Genomic DNA, 12,306 nt, shown 5'->3' on the forward strand with positions numbered 1-12,306 from the left:
CTCTTTAATACTTTTAAGCTCCTCTCTGTGTTTTATGTCCATATTTCCGTGAAGTTCCCAACTTACAGAGAGTATTAACCTCAAATAATGGCTCAGACTGTCTCTCTAAAAGGACACGTTCTGGGACATGAACCTCTTTTTTTTGTTTTGGGGGAGGTTTTTTTTTGTTGCTCTTAATACCTTTAAATCTGTTATGCATCAGTCACAAAATCCCACATTTCTGCCTCTTTTCAGTGACATAGTTTCTTAGTGTCCTTCCAAAGTTTTTACTCAATCCTAGCAGAGCAGAGTCCCTAAACTTTTTCATGTTTAAATCACTTCTTTCTGGAGTGAAATGACTGCACGTTACTGGAATGCAAGAAGTCACAAGGACAATATGGTCTACACCTAAATGAGTCTTTGGGTTCCTTTCAGGCAGACACGTAAAACTTTCTTGTTCCACAGATACTCCTGAATCCGTTTCGGATGTTCAGATCAGATGTTTTATTTTGTGCTTTGCCAAAGAAAAGGCAGATCCATGTTACTGCTTCACTTGTTGGAAGTTAGTTACAGATTACCTAATACAACCAGCTCAGGTTAATAATGTACAGTACAGTAGTGACTTAACTTTACATCCTGCTTTGTTGTAACATTGTTTAAATGGTAAGAATAATTTAATAATAATACAAATATAAAAACAATTCCATTTCAACAAACTTCCACTGTATACAGTCTATATCAGGGTTGTCAAACATGAGGCCCAGGGGCCAGAGTGGGCCTGGCAAAGACTACAATCTGGTCCACGAGATGCCTTTGGAAGATATGCATACATTTTTGGACTTTTAATGTTTTGTAACAAGTTTTGGAGTTTTTTCCTGCTGATGAAGACTTTCCTCATGCCCATTCATTCTATACCAAAGTAATTAAGTAATAGGTAAACAATTAAACACAGAAAGGTTACAGAAGAAATAGAAGTTTCAGTTTTTTACAATAAGTCCACAAAAAAGGTGTGAAGTAACAGGAACTTTCTGATTTTTTCTGTAATCTTACACAGTTATTCCTCACAATCTAAGCCCAAAGAGATGCTGAAGGGTTTCTTTCATTTACTACAGCATTATTTCTTTATCATGTGGAAACACTGAGACATACTTGGACTTCTTTTTCTTATTTTAAGATATTTCAGTGATTAAATATATACTTAGACTTCTTTCCACTGCCCACTAGGATCAAAGTGAACTAAATGAGTTTGACATCCCTGGTATATATGATGAAACATAACAACAGAGTTTTGTTTTTTTAGCACTCTTGTGCTTGAAAAATCATTACAAATTGTAATTCTTTGCATAGCTATAAAATCTGCTCTGAGATCAGTCTGATATTGCTTGTTTTGAGCATCTAATTTTAACATTTGCAAGCCCAGAAAAGAACAACTTCAGTGTTAGTGCGTGTTTGCAGAGGTGCAAATGAATGTTCCTGACTGGCCTTGTCCTCGACTGTCATTGATGGGACATCATTCTGACAAATTCTGCAAAGGAGAAGAAGACGAGGATCAGTTGCTTCACTTCACTGCACTGTTACTCTTTACTGATGTAGGCGAAAGACAGTCTGTACCTTCAAAATCTACGGTGCCATCCCCGTTGTCATCGGCCTCTTTCACTATGGCATCGATTTCTCTCCGGCTCATGTGCTCTCCCATCAGCTTTATCATGGCTGATCGCAGCTCCTCCGTTGTGATCTCTCCATCTCCGTCCATGTCAAACTAACAAGAGGCAGCAAACAGCAGAGAGCAGCTTTTAATCACAGCCGTGATGATAATGATCGCCATCTGGCAGTCTAGAACGCAGGTGGCTGGAAAGTTTCAGAAAAAGCTCTTTACTCTCACCTCTTTGAAGGCGTCTTTCAGCTCCTTCATACCGATCATTCCAGACGTCTCTGCCAGCAGTTTCGGGGCCATCAACTCCACAAAGTCGTCAAAGTCGACTCTGCCACCGACTAGAGGGGAAAAAAGGTTCGACATGTCTGTGGGCTTTTCTGTCTCTCATCAAATCTAGATTAAAGCAATGAAAACAGCCGCTAACTATGGGATTCCTCAACGAATTCAACTTTTAAACAAACACTTTTTTAAGGACTCACGGTTCATGTTGATATTTTGACTCAGCTCGATCAGCTCCATCTCAGTGGGCATATAACCCATTGTCCTCATCAGGTTGCCCAGGTCCTTACAGCTGATCAGCCCGTCCTTGTCTTTATCAAACTCATTGAATGCATCACGCAGCTCTGCAGAGGTTTAAAGTAAAAAAAATCAAATCATAAAATGAAATGTGCAAAGTGTACAAATGTAGGTAAAAAACAATGACGTAGTCATAAAAATGAGAAAACAAAAAATATTACCATCAATCTCATCATCAGCCAGCTGTCTTGTCTGCACAAAGAAATAATAATTGCTTAACTTCAGTATAATATGAACATTAAGAAGAAACACGGTGCTTTCTAACTACTTATGAATGCAGCAATTATCACAATCACACAATCACAATAGCAGTTTACATTTCCAGCGCAAAATCCATCAAAACAATAATTAAATTCCTGCAGCTTATACTTACAATGTTTTTCCCTCCCCGCAAGAAAATACACGCTGCCCCCAAGCTCATTTCTGCAAGAGGAAATACAGATGTACTTTTATGAAATGTCAGGAAATCACTGACACACGATGTAGAGCTTGGTGGGTTTTGCTATGAAGACACTACTGCTGAAAAAAGGTCTGTTCACACAATAATTAGTCCAATAAACTCTTGCAATAGTATAAACATGTTATTTATATATACTGTTAAAATTTCTTAAAAACTTTACAGGTTACTGACATCTTCTAAATAAAAAAGTTTTAAAGAGATGTTACCTTCCTCAGATGAATTCTGTTTGTCAGCCAAACGCATCATAAATAAGCTCTCTGGAGCTGAGGACCTGCAGCTGACCTGTGCAGTGCAGAAACTACCCTGCCTTCCTCCTCTTGCTTAGTCTTCTCAGTGTGAGCGCTGTCTCTGATTAACCACAACAGCTTGTGCCTCTCAGTGTGTCGCGACCCTTTGTGCCCAGACTGCCGGGATGCTTGGAAATTGTATGAGGGTGTGTGTGGCTGCATCCAGACGTGGGGGGAGGAGTCAGCGGTGTGACCGGAGGAAAGCGGGATCAGGGATGAAAGAGATGATGCCCTGGTTTCCTGCTGAGTGGTGACATCACAAACTTTATTGGTATCTGAGCCCAGAGCCGACCGAAAATATGCGATATGATGAAGTCAGCTAAGAGGTGCTTTTCTATGCATTGAAGTAATTACAGTGTCCTTCTACTCACTCATGTTTTATGCAGGAGATGCAACACGAGCCTATCATTGTGAATAACTGTTTCAAGTGCAGCATAAAAGAACCAGGGCTATCACTCACACCTGCACTTTATAGCCGTTTATTTGTCAGATACTCATAATTAATGATTTATTATTAGTTTAAATACCTTTCATGGACCTGAAGAAACATCTACAATTTGCTTTTCTAAGTTGAAAAATGTTGGTGACAAATCTACGTTTGAAATCAGCAAAAGTTTCATTTTTAATAAAAACTGTCACAGTGGTCTCTCACCTCTGTGTGAATAACAGGCTCATAAAATCACCACACAATAATGTAGCAATCTCTTTTAATTTGTAATCATTTCAGAATCTAAAGTATTTCTTAAAATTCCTGTAACACTTTAAATGTTTTAAATTTAACAGGATTTTGCTTTTCAGTGTTCTTAGTGTAACTTTGGGGGAAATGTCATAATTGAAACAGAACTACAAACATGTCTTTGGACAAACTGATATCTGAAAGTAAAAAAAAAAGTTATATCCTGCAAAATCTTCTCATCAGGACGCTAACAGGTAATTTATATGAAGTTTGCAGCAAAAGTCAGTGTTCATCAAAGACTACAAATAAAGTTACATGTTTATGATCACTGTGTGATAATCTGCACGACTATTTGTTTCATTTGAATGAAGAAAGAGATTTACGGCTGTGTTTGAGGTTAATAGTCAACACAGAGGTTTAAAATAGCATTTTATTTTATGTTCATTTTGTGTGTGTGTGTGTGTGTGTGTGTGTGTGTGTGTGTGTGTGTGTGTGTGTGTGTGTGTGTGTGTGTGTGTGTGTCTTCATTTTTTGCCAGTTTGACAGGCAGAGTTTTTACATCACATGCACATCCTGATACAACCCCAAACGGATTTGTGTGTCCTTCTGGGACTGAACCAGAGATCGTTTCTTTGTTAGGGAAATGTGAAAACCAGCTAACTGCAAAGGCTAGTATAGAGGCTTTTCTTTAAATTATACGTTTAGTTATGTGCAGATCTCATATATAGGTATAACAACATCATTTGTTTCTTTTTCCTTTTCTTTGTTCTTTTATTGTTGAAGAAATCAGTTTCCCCCTGTCAATTACAAGATACTCCAACAACAAAGCCTGCTTCATCCTCCTTGGGACCAACATTTACTAAATAAATATCACGTTGTGTTCATGAACACCTACCCCAAAGTAGGAAAGCTACACTGCTATTGCAGGTATAATATTCTTAAACTAACAATAATATTTGCTATGCTGCAAAAGAAAATCACAAATACTGTAAAACAGAAAAATACACTTATAAGCAAAGCTGAGTAATAAGCTGCCAGAGTTACTGCTGCTGCTCAGAGCATTTTCCTCTGTGTTGAACCTGCTTCACATGTCCCATAAATGACTTTAATTGTGATTTAACAGTGTTCACGACATCTTCAGGTTTCGTGTGGGGAGAATTTTGTTTCTTGTTCTTCTTTTTTTAAATAGAATATTAAATTCCACATATGAGTAATTTGTATAATCTACATCAGGTATGTTTTTTCCAATTTATTTTAGTTCTTCGGGGGAAGAAAAATCACACTGATTATATAGAAGTCTCAAGAACCCACAAAACCTTGTGTATCAAACATGATACACTAGCTTTAACGGTTAAAATTTCACCATAAGTGACAAATATGGCTGGATAGTTTGTTTGCTGAAGCTCTTTATCTAAACAGCTTGGGGGGGGGGGGGGGGGTTCCACCAAAACCATGTAAATGTTTAGTCTGATATTTTTAGATGAGCTGAAACACTAAACGGTCTCGGTGGCGTGCATGTCCTCTTCTCCTGACCATTTTCTCTTTGCATGCCTTCCTGTTATGTAAATTTACCAGAAATCTGTTTGCATAAGAAGCATAATCTGCTGGGCAATGCAACAGGAACCAATAATGATTTATCATCCTTTTTTTTACCCTCTCCTCAGTCGTTGCAGTGGTGGGCCAGCTGAGGGGTTATGCAAGATCACATCCACAGCTGCTGAAAAAATGTCTGTGGAGGGGAGGGCAGGAGGTATATGGGTGAAGAGAGCCTGATTTAGGAAAAACTATAGGAGGGAGAGAAACTTCACATCAGCTGTAGGCTGATGAAAAATATGTTATTTGATTAATAAGTAGACCAAGATGCTATCAATGCCACGTTTGTAATAGCAATGGCAATTTTATTCGTATAGTACATTTCATTACATGAAACTCAATGTGCTCAACACAGGATAACATAAAAACCAGAGCAGGTTTACGATGCCTAAAGGCTGTAAAAACAGCAAAAATTAAATTATGAATCCTACAAGTGTGACTCCCTCAGCTGTGTTACCCTTTCATAAGAAAGTTCTTTGTGGGAGTGTTACAGCCTGACCAGCCTCTGAGAATCACAACATACATAAAGGTTTAGGGGAAAATATTTCTTTTGTGTGTGTGTGTGTGTGTGTGTGTGTGTGTGTGTGTGTGTGTGTGTGTGTGTGTGTGTGTGTGTGTGTGTGTGTGTGTGTGTGTGTGTATCATCTGAAAATGCACAACACAGATTATACTGAGTGGATTAAGACAGCAAGTGCCGTGCCAAACAAGCCATATGTGTGATTGCGATGATGTGTCGCTGCGTGCAGACATCATCTGAAATCAAATCAGGTTGAATGAAGGATGGGGGGAAAAAATCGCATTTAATAGTCGCTGAATAAGCTCTACCCCTACACACTGGTAACAAATACCTGAAACATTGTAGCCTATGTACTGGTCTTGATTTTAAATAATGGCTTACTGATGCTGGTAGGTCACTGCTAGACATGTCTGTCCTTCTGTTAGGTTATGCAACAGCATCACTATATAGCATTTTTAATTCTCAGTAAGGATTATATAGTAGTTTTGGAAAAATCCCGCAATCTCATCACGCTATAGCATCAGAAATTTCTCCATAAAGATTGCATAATGATCTGTCATCCCAAATGCTGGCCACTATGATAAGGAAAGAATAAACAACTTTATTAATATGCACTGAGCTAAGCTTTAAATACTTACATCACTATGTATGATGTAATTATTAAGAGAGCTTAATTATTGTTTTCTGAATCAAATCCTCTCATTTATTTATTAATTTTTTCTCACCTTCACAAAGGAGCACATCGAAGAGGACACGCAATCTACTGTGTAATCTATTTATGAGGCTGGCCTGCAGATGTTTAAGGACATAATGTAGGCCAATATAAAAATACGTGCACCAAAGGTGTTTTCTCGTACTTGCTGTGTGTGTTTCAGGCAATGCTGACAATCAGTCAGCATGAGTTGATGGTTGATTTATAGCAACAGTGGACTTTTATGTAATTTTGCAATGCATTTTTTTCAGAAATAACATTTTCTGGACGCAGATGATTATTTGTGTTATTACAAATCATTAATACATGCTAATATTAAAACATTTTATCTATATTTGTAAGAGCAACTTTACAAAATTGGTCTTACATATAATATGAACTTTTATCTTTAGATTTCTACAGCGTCTGTCTGATTAATAAAGATTTCATTCATTCATTCGTTTGTTTTGTATCCCATATGGTACACGTGCTGTTTACAGGATGACTGCAGAAAGATTAGCATTAAAACAACTGAAATTACTACTGAAACTACTGAACAAGTCCAAGTAGTTTAAGAAGGGAAAACTTACCAAACTCTCACAGTTAAATTGCATAAAATGAATGTTGAGAGTCTATTATCAATGGGATAGGCCCCAGAGCCCCTGCGATCCTTATTTAAAGTAAGTCAAAGGAGATGGATGGATGGATGGAGTTCAGAATAGTTACTACAATTCAAACAGTACTTTGAAGCAATTTTACTTCCAGTCTTAAAGATATAACTTGATTTTATTTAGCCTTGTTTTTGTTTTGTTTTTTATGTGGGACATTACTAAGAGATTTTTATACCACTTGATGCTTTGTGGAATCATTTAGTCCTCTAGAATCAGTAGAGGAGGATGTTAGCCGAAGCTAATGTCCATTACGAACAAGACATCTCACCCCTGTATGAGCCTGTGGAGGCCATGAGCGGCTCCTTCAGCAGTAGACGGTTACAGCCACTGTGTAGGACCTAGTACCAACACAGGTCCTTTGTCCTGGAAGCAATCCGACTGTTCAATATGCACATAAATACCTGAGAAATCACTCACATAGTGGCATTGTAAAGTGCTTTGGGTGCCTTGAAAAGCGCTATATAAATCCAATCCATTATTATTATTATTATCACATTGCACTTTATGTACATATAATTACTGTGACAGGTCTTTTAGTGTATATATTAGCCTATATTTTATTTTTGCTTTATTTTATTTTATTGTCTTTTTACATGTCTTTTGATTGTTTTTAGCGGTTTTAGCATTTTTGCGCCTTATTTTTTTCATTGTTTTCTAATATATCCACAATTATCTTGTTATTTCTGATCATTTTGCGGCCGTAGCAAGTGTAGATTAATAAAGTTCCTTTCTATCTGTCTAATTCTGAGATTCCTAATCTGAAATTTTGAGATACCTGTCCTAAATATTTAAATTATGGTCATAGTTTTGTTTTGTTTTATTTATTTTGACTGAAATACGCTTCCACATTAGTTAACTATACGAACCCTGATAAATAATGCGAGCTGCTCTTACCAGTTCAGTTATGTTTTTGCGAACCTCCTCGGCCACGTGAGGATACTATTTACACCTCACGTGTTCGTTTGAAAGGCGTCGAAGAAGAGCAACTTCCGTTTTCCGCTCGGCTCCCGCCCCGCTCCGCCATCATGAAGTCCTGAACAAAAACGGATGAGAGTCGAGCAAAATGGGGATAACACGAACTGTTGATGAAATCCGCCGACAACATTATCGTAATGACAGTGCACAGTGCTGAGCGGAGCGGAGCTGTCCATTTGAATGCACCAGCCTCCCACTGAAAGCGTCCCCGGCAGCTCCTGGCGTTGCGTTATTTAGTTAGCGCTGGTGCTAACAGCAGCCAGAGCTAGCCGCTGATTTTCTCTGGACGTCGACGCTGCTGCTAGGTTAGCTGGCAGGCGTCGGTCTAGCTAGCTGTCACTTAAACTGACTGCCACTTGACTCATGTCAAGTCGCACACGCCTGCTAGCTGTCCAATTGACTGGGGGCATCAGGATGGAGAGGGGTTTAAGTAAAAGCATCGACAGGCAGAATGTGGTTTATTGGTGTTGAATAGACACCAGCACCGAGGAAAGAGGAGTGAAGACCACTATTTTCCAGGCAGGCCGGTTAGCTAGCTTCAGAGCTAGCTACAGTGGATCCCAAAAGCCACGGTAAGACGTGCTATAAATCATTCAACATGCGGGGCTGTGAGCGCATCCCACCCCGTTTGCAGGGGAGACACCGGCTAGCATGATTAGCTGCCTGATTTTCAGATCTTGGGGAGTTTGACATTGACGTGGAAGCTTGTTGTTGGCCTGCACCTTGAACATTCTTGAGTTGTTGTCAAGCTGCTGTTGAATACATGTGGATTTCTATAGAAAGCAGCAGCTTGGGTAGCCTAATTGAGCAGCCGAGTGCAAAAAGCCGTCTAGCTCGCTCAGCTGATGCTGATGGCAAGCACATATATGGATAATTGCTTATGTGCCTGACCAGTCAAACACAGTAGACATGTTTTGCACAATAGGTCTGTGCTTCTCTGATGTTATAAAATGCATGCATGTATGTTAAAGAGAGAATCATTGGTGAAACCATGTAATTGTGGCAGACGTTGTGTGGCGTTAACGAGACATGGATGGTTTAGTTAAAATGATTACAAGCTTCCTTTTGCCTTAGTTACAGTCGTCAGAGAAGTTCCCATTTTTAAAGGGAACCTAATGCTTCCCGTTTGTCAGAATCAAAATGGCCAAGTGAGTCTTGGTGTTTTCATGTTCAAGGGTTTGGAAAAAACTTGAGCTTGATTGGTGACTGTGAACTTACAAAATTGCAAAAGCTGCCATTGCCCATTTATCAAGGTGTTAACCCTTGATAAAATCTTAATGACTCATGATGACCTAACTTGTTCCAGGCTGCTAACTTTGACACCAGGGAGAAGTTGTTATCTGCACTGCAGCTACACAAAAACATTCACCATTGTACTGTGCATGTGAGTGTATCATCAGTTGGCTTTTCCAATATTTTTTCTTTGGTAAAGATATATCAGCTATATTTATTCAGCATTTCCAAAAAATATCTTTTCCATAACCACACTTGGGGGTTGGGGTGGGGATTGGTTCACATATAAGAATGCGTTGATTTTGACCTTCAGAAAACATCTGATGGTTCTTGCTAGAATTCAGAGACAGACATCACGTTTCATCTTTGTTATTTCAAGGTTTATAGTCTAATATCAGCTCTCTCAGTAGGACATACTTTTAGTGTGGGGTAGTAATCGCCCACATATTTAAACGTGGTCTTCCTCACCCATTTAGCCATATCATTGTTTTTGCTCATGATAGCTCTCCAACGCATAGTGGTTACATGGTGTTCTACTTAAAACTGGTAAATCTTGTCATGTTGTTCCCACACAGGAAGCAAAGCATGGGGCTGCTAAACTGGTTGGCAGTTTTTATGTGGAATTTGGCCTGATGTTGTCTGGTGGTTTTCAACATTTCGAAAGCTGTATGGAAAGTCAGACAGGGCCAAGTTAATGCTACAAAATGTAGTCCTCAATTTGCTTGTTGGTCACAGTTCATTAAGAAGAAAGAAAGAAACGGCTTAGGGGGGAAAAGAGATCCTGTCAATATATTGCAGTTGGTCTTTTGAAGTTCTTGGCTGTTGGTATCGGCCTCAGAAATCCAGTCTCACTGATGCTCTGCAATACACTACACAGTCAGTTTGATGCCTGCTTCTCCTTATAATCATATGAACTTTAATTCATGTATTTCTATAAGGCCTATCAGAATACTGTGCAAGTGTGTACAAATGCAAATCAAACCAAGTGTGAGTCACTATGTTAACATTTTGATAGGAAAAGAAAAGCAATCCAGCCCACCTGGTTGTTCAACCTACCCGTCTGTGTTTTGTTCTTCAGTTTTAACAGAAGCACACCTTTTATCTTGTCGCAGTTGCTGTGTGGTTTTGTGCGCGGGCTGCTGAAGGACCAATGACAACATCATTGTATGAGAGCAGTCTTTTGTTCAGCATTGAGAAAGAAAATAATATCAAATAGTCCAGTTTTTGTTTTTTTAAATCATAGTTTCATGTGTCAGGGAGATTAAAGAAGCCATTAAAGAAAGAATAACTCGAGGAAAAAGATGTTGCATCTACCATTTTAAGATCATTTTGGATCTTTAAAATTGATTATGTGCTTCAAAAATGATGTTTGTTTCCCTGTACTGAAGCTAAAGCCATATATTCTGTGTTTGGTGAAAATATAGCAATTAAAAAAACGTATATCTTATTTCAGCGAATAAATAGAAAGCTGCTTTCAGCTTCTCCCTTATTCACAAGGCGGCCGCCACAGTGGCTACCTCCACTTGTTTGATTTCTCTCTCTTCCTGGGATCGAACCAGAGAGCTTTTGCTTGTTAGGCAGATGTATAAAACACTTCATTATGGAGTCACAAATCTCAGTGTTAAACAAAAAAAAAAAGTCATACAGCGGTAAGTGTGGCCAGCCATGTTCACCATAAATGTAGAGACAGACAAAGATTCAGTAGCCTGTAGAGCCACCTTTGGCAGCAATAACTTGAAGTAATGGTTTTATGTATGACTTTATCAGTCTCTCACATGATTGTGGGGAAATTCTTGCCCACACGTTGCTGCTGTGCTTGGGATCACTGTCTTGTTGTATGACTTAATGTCAGCCAAGCTTTAGCGGTCAGACAGATGGTCTCACATTTGACTCTAGAATACTTTGGTATACAGAGGAGTGCATGGTTGACTCATTGACTGCAGTGTGCCCAGATCCTGTGCAAAACAAGCCCATATCATCACACCTCCTCAACCGCGCTTTATCGTCGATATGAGGTGTTAGTGCTGATATGCCGCCTGGTTTTCTCCTCACGTCGCAAAACATCTCCACTTTGGTCCCGTCTGTCTAAAGCACATTGCTCCAGAAGTCTTGTGGTTTGTTCACATGCTGCTTTGAAAACCTAAGCTATGAGCTTCTTTTTAGAGAGAGGAAGCTTTCTCCTGCCAACTCTTCCAAACAAGCCAATGTGCTGTCATGAACTTTAACATTTAAAATGCTAACTGGGGCCTGTAGAGTTCTTGTTTTTGTTCTTCTGAGCATTTAATGGTCTGATCTTGAATTTGTTGGGACATTCCCTGCTGGGAAGATTGTGGCATTGTGTTAACACACATCTGAATGCTCCAGACCAGCAAACTGTCAAAACTTCTGCTTTTTTTTAGAGTGCATTTAATCGGTGGCTGCTGATTACACCATGGAGTCCTATGAGCTCTTTTCACATATATGCACATTGATGAGCCACAAGATTAAAACCATAAAAGTCACTTTTGTGCCACCAAGAAATAAAAGATCCCACCTGTCATGACATGATCAAAGGGGCCTCTTTGGTGTGGCAGCACACACTGCCACACCAAAGAGGTGTGGCAGGTGGTTACAGGATGGGGCCTTCACGTGAATATGTTATAGGATCAGCATTGGTTAATCAGTATATGAGGGTTTCTATTCTACTTTATAAGTATAAACCAAAGTGGGTTGCTCCTAAGAAGCAGAACAGCAAATAATGGATGGATCTGCAGAGCAGTGTGTTGGTCACATTGGTGGGAAAGTTGGCGCATCCTCATGTGAAGTGAAAAATATCTTTCAGTTGATGTTTGTTTGTTTTTGTTTTTATTTGTGTGTCCACTACAGAGGACATTAACAAATAGGCCGGGTCTCAGGAGGCTATGATTGCATGATGATGCATTGCAATTGAATATTGCTGTTCTCGCTGGCCTGCAACTGAAAAACTAGTATTTTACAATGTATAATTTAATGCTA

General features: G+C 39.1%; 2 protein-coding genes across 7 annotated transcripts in view; one reads left to right on the forward strand and one right to left on the reverse strand.

Moving 5' to 3' along the window:
- Positions 1-465: 465 nt before the first annotated feature.
- On the reverse strand, positions 466-8,103 carry cabp5a (calcium binding protein 5a). 4 transcript variants are annotated; one of them, XM_080872546.1, is made up of 9 exons: positions 7,999-8,101; positions 5,286-5,361; positions 2,876-3,199; positions 2,583-2,632; positions 2,371-2,401; positions 2,113-2,256; positions 1,862-1,971; positions 1,591-1,738; positions 466-1,504 (listed from the first exon to the last, which is right to left on the reverse strand). In XM_080872546.1, exons 3-9 carry the CDS (start codon positions 2,913-2,915, stop codon positions 1,476-1,478), a joined length of 552 nt encoding a protein of 183 aa, XP_080728672.1. In that variant the 5' UTR covers positions 2,916-3,199; positions 5,286-5,361; positions 7,999-8,101; the 3' UTR covers positions 466-1,475. The 4 variants fall into 4 exon arrangements, with proteins under 4 accessions (XP_080728672.1, XP_080728671.1, XP_080728674.1 ...); XM_080872545.1 differs by lacking the exon at positions 5,286-5,361 and having other exon boundaries at positions 7,999-8,103; XM_080872548.1 differs by lacking the exon at positions 5,286-5,361 and having other exon boundaries at positions 2,876-3,196; positions 7,999-8,039.
- Positions 8,104-8,111: 8 nt separating this feature from the next.
- The window catches only part of taok2b (TAO kinase 2b), a 31,275-nt gene continuing 27,080 nt past the window's right edge, over positions 8,112-12,306 (forward strand). For 2 of the 3 annotated variants that reach the window (XM_080872542.1, XM_080872543.1), the window contains exon 1: positions 8,112-8,651. The gene's annotated coding sequence lies outside the window, so the exon portion shown is untranslated. The remainder of the gene's footprint in view (positions 8,652-12,306) is intronic. The other variant, XM_080872541.1, reaches the window with a different exon arrangement.

The sequence above is a fragment of the Rhamphochromis sp. 'chilingali' genome (genome assembly GCF_963969265.1).
Source record: "Rhamphochromis sp. 'chilingali' genome assembly, chromosome: 22".
Lineage (NCBI taxonomy): Eukaryota > Metazoa > Chordata > Actinopteri > Cichliformes > Cichlidae > Rhamphochromis > Rhamphochromis sp. 'chilingali'.

Bases quoted from the DNA above. Each gene is read 5' to 3' on its own strand.
- cabp5a (XM_080872545.1), bottom strand. From the start codon at position 2,915: ATGATGCGTTTGGCTGACAAACAGAATTCATCTGAGGAAG. The intron at 2,402-2,582 runs GTAAGTATAAGC...TTCTTTGTGCAG, and splicing joins TGCGGGGAGGGAAAAACATT to ACAAGACAGCTGGCTGATGA. The intron at 1,972-2,112 runs GTGAGTCCTTAA...TTTCCCCTCTAG, and splicing joins TCAAAATATCAACATGAACC to TCGGTGGCAGAGTCGACTTT.